The sequence below is a fragment of the Crinia signifera genome, chromosome 2 (genome assembly GCF_055691185.1).
Source record: "Crinia signifera chromosome 2, ASM5569118v1, whole genome shotgun sequence".
NCBI lineage: Eukaryota > Metazoa > Chordata > Amphibia > Anura > Myobatrachidae > Crinia > Crinia signifera.
In genome coordinates this window covers 18,266,129-18,272,128 of record NC_139218.1, presented here as the reverse complement: position 1 = coordinate 18,272,128, position 6,000 = coordinate 18,266,129, and the positions used below count along the sequence as shown (strand labels likewise).

General features: G+C 54.3%; 1 protein-coding gene across 2 annotated transcripts in view; it reads left to right on the top strand.

The window, feature by feature from the left end:
* The first annotated feature begins 1,584 nt into the window (after positions 1-1,584).
* The window catches only part of LOC146059435 (uncharacterized), a 70,166-nt gene continuing 65,750 nt past the window's right edge, over positions 1,585-6,000 (top strand). Inside the window, exons 1-2 of one of the 2 annotated variants that reach the window (XM_083171658.1) lie at positions 1,585-1,831; positions 5,536-5,664. In XM_083171658.1, coding sequence (XP_083027784.1) covers positions 1,759-1,831; positions 5,536-5,664 — 202 coding nt within the window. In that variant the 5' untranslated portion in view covers positions 1,585-1,758. The remainder of the gene's footprint in view (positions 1,832-5,535; positions 5,665-6,000) is intronic. The other variant, XM_083171657.1, reaches the window with a different exon arrangement.

The following is a 6,000-nucleotide window of genomic DNA, read 5'->3' as shown; positions in this document are numbered from 1 at the left end:
ATTTGAGGGATGGAGGTATAGAGGCTGCACACATCGAGGCACACCATTATTGTGCCATCCGGTACCTTGCCCACTTGGTTAAGTAATTGAAGAAAGCTAGTAGTGTCCTTCAAGAACGATGGTTTGAGTAGCGGTAAAGGTTGAAGAAGGTAAAGGTTGAAGAAGATAGTCCAATAATTGAGCGACAGGTTGATATAGTGCATGGGTCTTCAAACTGTGGCCCTCCAGATGTTGTGAAACTACAAATCCCAGCATGCCTTGCCACAGTTTTGCTATAAGGGAGTGTTAAAACTGTGGCAAGGCATGCTGGGATTTGTAGTTTCACAACATCTGGAGGGCCACAGTTTGAAGACCCATGATATAGTGAGTCGCGGGCCGAAATAATTGGCCTACCTGGAGGTAACTGAGGATCTTTGTGTACTTTAGGTAACAAGTGGTGTGTACAGGTGTTCTTTATATACAGCTTTTTTTAAATAACTTTGTGGAAATCATACCCTCTTTGACCGCTGATGAAAGGATCCTATGTAACTCCTGTTGGTATTTGATTGCCAAGTAACCTTTTATAAACCTCTGGATCAGATAATTGATTGTATAGCTCTTGCCGATATTTGGAAATGTCCTGGATGACAACGGCTCTGCCTTTGTCTGCGGGCCTGATGACAATTTCCTATATATTTAGCCAGAACTGTCACTCATGTGTGTATAACGCTGGGAGGAGTCCCAAACTCTGCCCCCCCCCCCCCCATCCTACCTTACACACTCCAAGCGTTATACACACAAGTGGGACAGATTTGGCCACCGTCCCTGCACCCATCGCCTCCTCACTCACCCATCCCATGTCCAGTGTAGAGGTGGGTCGTTCGCGAACAAAGCGATTCTTTGAGACGTATCCCATCCAAGAACGACTGAGCCGCCGATCCCAAAAAGGTGATCCGTCGTTCTTTTACTTTCAGTTTCGTTTTTAATTACAATGCATTTTCTTGATCTCAGCACTGCCACCTGTGGCAGCTGAGATGTACTGACTCCGGAGACTGAGTTCAGTGCTGCTACTGCAAGTAAAAGAAAGAATGATAAGGCTGCTGCTGCTAGGGATGGCCATCGGTGCAGATGCCATCGATGGTTGCCATCAATGGCGATTCTGCACCCAGCCATCGATCAGTGTTTTACTCGGTAATGTGTGTTATTTGTTCAGCTCAATGTTTTTTTTTTTTTTAAAAGTAAAAAATACTGGGGATAAATTATTGTAAGACAAAGTATGCTTCGTTATTAACAATTACCCCTTCTTTCAAACTGAACCGTTGATCCGCCTAAAAGATAAGAATCTTTTCACTGACTGATCTGCTGAACCCCAGCTCTCAGTAGTGACCCGTTTTGCCCATCTCTTGTCCGGTCATGTACTCTACAGTGACGCGCAATCCCCACCCGCACCACGGTTTCCCGTTCTTCCCCCCAACACACACACACTGCGCATGCGCCACACGGCGGTGGGATGCGCAATCCCCACCCGCACCACTGCTCTGTTCTCCCCTTCACCCACTGCGCATGCGCCACACAGCGCCGACGTGATGCACCACGTGAAGTCGCCGTCACTCCCTCTGCTCGCCAGCCACCGCGGGGCTCTGTGGGTAGGGGTGGCTTGCCCAAACAAGGCACAGGCCCCAGCTACACCAGCCGGACCGGAACACCCACACCACCAGAGACCTGCGCCCGACCCACCACCCCTGCCAAGCAACTTAGAAGCATTCTCATGCAGACAGAATGACCCGTCTCCAGCCTCCTGATGCCTGCTTCCAGAGTTCTGACGCCCGCCTGCCTCCGCTCCTTCTTTCTGGTGAGCGTCCTCCCCCCGACATCCGCCTCCAGCATCCCGCCTAGCTCCTCACTTTATCAATAGTGAGCGTCCTCCTTCCTGGCTCCAGGCTCAGTGATGCACCCCCCCTCCCCCCCACTCCAAGCAGTGAGCACCCGTTCCCAAGGGTGCATTGCGGCTCCCAGCCCGGCGTGTGACGTCATTACAAGTATGTAGGGCTGGGGAAATGTTGCCCAGTGCAGAGGCCGGGTCTGTGTCGGTGGCTCCTCCCCCTGCTGCTGGAGCCTGGACAGAGGGAGACACTTCACTCATCCGCCAGCGTGACTGTACAAGCAGCCTTGGCAGCAGCAGAGGAGCCTTCCCCTTTTCCCCTCACCTGGGACTCGGAGCTGGAGGTATCCTGGAGGGGGAGTGACATAAACCAATACAGGAAGCAGCTGTGGGGAGATTGACAGCCCAGGACAGCTAGGAGCTTGGAGGAGATGCTGGGGGAGGAGCAGGAGTGCTCCCAGTTAGTGCATGTGGTCCCTCTGCCTTAGCAGCTACATACTGGTTGGGACTGTATTTAAACAGCTGGGTGTGGCTGTGCATGCTGGTAGTGACCCGTGTGTGTGTGTGTGTTTGTGTATGCTAGGGTGACCCCTGTGTGTGGGGGGGCTGGTAGTGACCCCTGTGTGCGTGTGTGTAGGCTGGTAGTAACCTGTGTGTGTCTGTGTAGGCTGTTATTAACCTGTGTGTGTGTGTGTGTGTGTGTGTGTAGGCTGGTGGTGACCCCTGTGTGTGTGTGTGTGTGTGTGTGTGTGTAGGCTGGTAGTGAAGCCAATCTCCAATATATTTGCCCAGATCTGTCACTCTGTTAGTGTATGTGTGTATAATGCTGGGCGGAGTCACTTTATGACGCCGCTCAGCGTTATACACACATATCTGGCCTAATACATAGAAAAAAAGAGATATAGGTGGGCAATGGGCCACAGCAGATGGTACATATATACTGTATATGCAACCTGTGTGCGCCAGCGGGTGCCCGCTGTTAACCTGCTGCCATTGTTAGGGGACAGGGAGGGGGCGGTGCTCTTGGACAGTAGGGGCGGGTGTTGGGCTGTGATTGGCAGCCGGAGCCGCTAATCCCGGAAGAGAAGTGGCTGGCCACATCACCTGCGATGTTTGGAGACAGGGTGCCGGAGCAACAGGAGGTTCCCCCCCATGAGCTGCTATCTGCTATCTCCCCCCTCACACACACACACCCCATCATCACAAACATACACCGGCGTCATCACCATCCGCCGCACCCACTCTCCCGCCAGTGTCCCCAGCCCTCAGTCCTCGGCACCGTGATCTCCCCCCAGTGTCCCCAGCCCTTACTCCCCCACCAGCCGCAGCCCCCTCACTCCGGACAGTGTCCCCATCAGTCCCTCTATAGCATCACCAGCCACACTCCACCTCCGCAATCTCCCTCCACAGTGTCCCCAGCCATCAGTCCCTTGGCAGCATTAGTTGACGCACCGCACCACCGTTTTGCCAAACTGCACCAAAACCCCCATCCCCGGCGATCTCCGGACAGTCCCCTACAGCGTGGGTGGTGATGCTGTGGGAGACTGTCCGGAGATTAGGGGAACTGAGGGTCAGCGCCCCTACAGCATCACCACCCACACCCCCTCCCACCGATCTCCCGCCACTGTACCCAGCCCTCAATAACCCAACAGCATCACCAGCTGCGCCCCCCTCCCTCAAGATCGGCCGCCACTGTCCCCAGCCCTCAGACCCCCCGCCAGCATCGCCAGCTGCACCAAAACCCCCTCCCCCCGTCCACGGCAATCTCGGGACAGTCCCATACACCATCACCACCTGGCCTCAGTCCCCCTACAGCATTACCACCCGCACCCCCTCCCACCGATCTCATGCTACTGTCTCCAGCCCTCAATCCCCTGGCAGCATCACCAGCTGAACCCCAACCCCTCAAGATACCCCACCAGTGTCCCCGCCACCTCCTTTATCCCCCATTAGCATCCCCGCACCAAACACTGTAATTTACCATGTTACCAACTACAGTACAAAAGTAACAAAATATTAAATTTGTGCTTCTACAAGAACAAAGGGGCTAATTCAAATCTGCTCGCAAGGCTGCCTATATTCGCTGCCTACCGAGCATGTAAACACCGCCCCGCCAAACACACCGCCCCCCCCCCCCCCAAAAAAAAAAAAACAACAACATTCCTGCACTACCAAACGGGCGGATATAAACACTTATGCGTCCACTTACGGGCGGATGCAAGGAAGATAAATCATTCGATAGTCGTTCCCCATCCAATGATTTGTGTAGCCTTCACTCTGAAAACTCTATACTTACCTTTCAGATGCTCGCTATCTATCCGCCAAATTGGGGAATGGCGGCTAATGTCATATGACGTCAGCCACCCACCCCATGAATGCATGTCCATGCCTACGTTCCCAAGGGTACGCCCACCATTTCCATAATCGCAGCAGCACATCCACCATCCACAACAACACCGCACCCGCCCCAGCGTCCACTTACAAAACACTGCAACCACACCTCCACCACCCGCAGTACACCTGCCCCTCCCCCACAGCACTCAAGCCTCTCCGACATCCACAGCACGCACAAACCCCATCCCGCGTCCACCCCTCCAACACTGCCAGCACACCCGCCACCGTCCATCCCCAACCCAACTAAAGCACATCTGCCCCTACACTGCCCACATGCGCCCACGCACCTAGCCAAACCACCCTCATGGCCCAATCCAGACCAGGCAACAGTATCCACCCACAGTATCCACAAACCCACCACTCCCCCACCCACACCCACCGATAGCACCCATCCCTCACCCACTCATTAAATGCGTTAACAGGTTAAGGGGGCGCAGACCCTTACGACGGTGTGTGAAGAGCGCCCGTAGGGCGCGATGAATCACCTAGTGTCCTCATATTTACCAAGAGCACTGAGAGCCTGTGATTCCAGTGTTGACATAGTGTTCCTTCTAGGAACTAGGGCGGGCAGGGCGGGGGGGTCGGACCGGGCACGCCGACGTCACTATTTTGGGCGTGCCCGGGCCGCCAACGTCACAAAAGGGTTGTGCCCGGGTCGCGCCGTGACAAAAAGGGGCGTGCCCGGCCAGCGGAATCACGCAGAAGAGAGGGCGCGGCCGGCGGCGTCATGCACAGGGGTGGGCGCGGCCGGCGGCGTCATGCACAGGGGGGCGGACCCGGCCACCCGGAAGGCTGTAAACTGCCGGGGAAGTGCCGGGCATCGCTATGTACAGCGGCGCCGGGCTTCCCCGGTCAAAACAGCGGGGACAAAGGCAGGCTGGTTTAGCGGGGCGCTGCCAGAGGGGCAGGGCGCATTTTTCACTTTAGAAATCGGGCAGGGCGCAGCGCCCCGCTAAAACAGCCTAGCGGGAACACTATTGACAAATTATTTTTCATTTTGGCCGAAGAGAACTTAATTATCGAGTCATCCAATAGTCTGCCAAATGTCTGGATTGACGGATTGACAGAAACAGGAAACAGATTTTCCCTAATGGCCTGAATGAAAAAATTAATTGGAACAGTTTGACATAACTCTGATTGATGATTCCGTTCAGGCGTAATCCTGGATTGGATATTAATGTTCTTTTTGTATGTTCTCTAGTCTGCTTGCAATGTACATGTATGTTTAATCACATTGTGTGTTCACATTTTTATTTACTTTTTTATTTTCTTTGGTGCAGACTCTAGCCGGATCGGATCAAGAAGCCCAGAGGGTCTCTATGTGATTGGAGCAATGGTTGGCCCTGGAATCCTACCTGTGGGGCCGTTCTTTAGTGATGCGATCCGGGCCGGAGTGCGGTCCTTTGCAGGTAACCATTCACATATGAGCCACTGGAGCAGGATCAGCGGACTTTGAGTTTTGTCATGTTGCACTTATTTGTGCTGTACGCCAGTCCCTGGCTCCCCACATCACATAGAGCTGCGCTCATCTGACAGACTGGTCGGTAGAACGCATGGCCGTCCGGGGAATGAGCCGCACGCTGGGGGTTGCTTGGCAACCAGGCAGTGGCGCTGTGTCCCGGAAGTGCCGCCATGACCACTTTCGGCGGTTTGACGCATACAGCCAGTGGGTCTGGGAGATGCCGGGGACTAGTAAGTATAAATTGTATTGCAGGTGTATTCCCCCTTGCTGTAGGTTGGGGCTG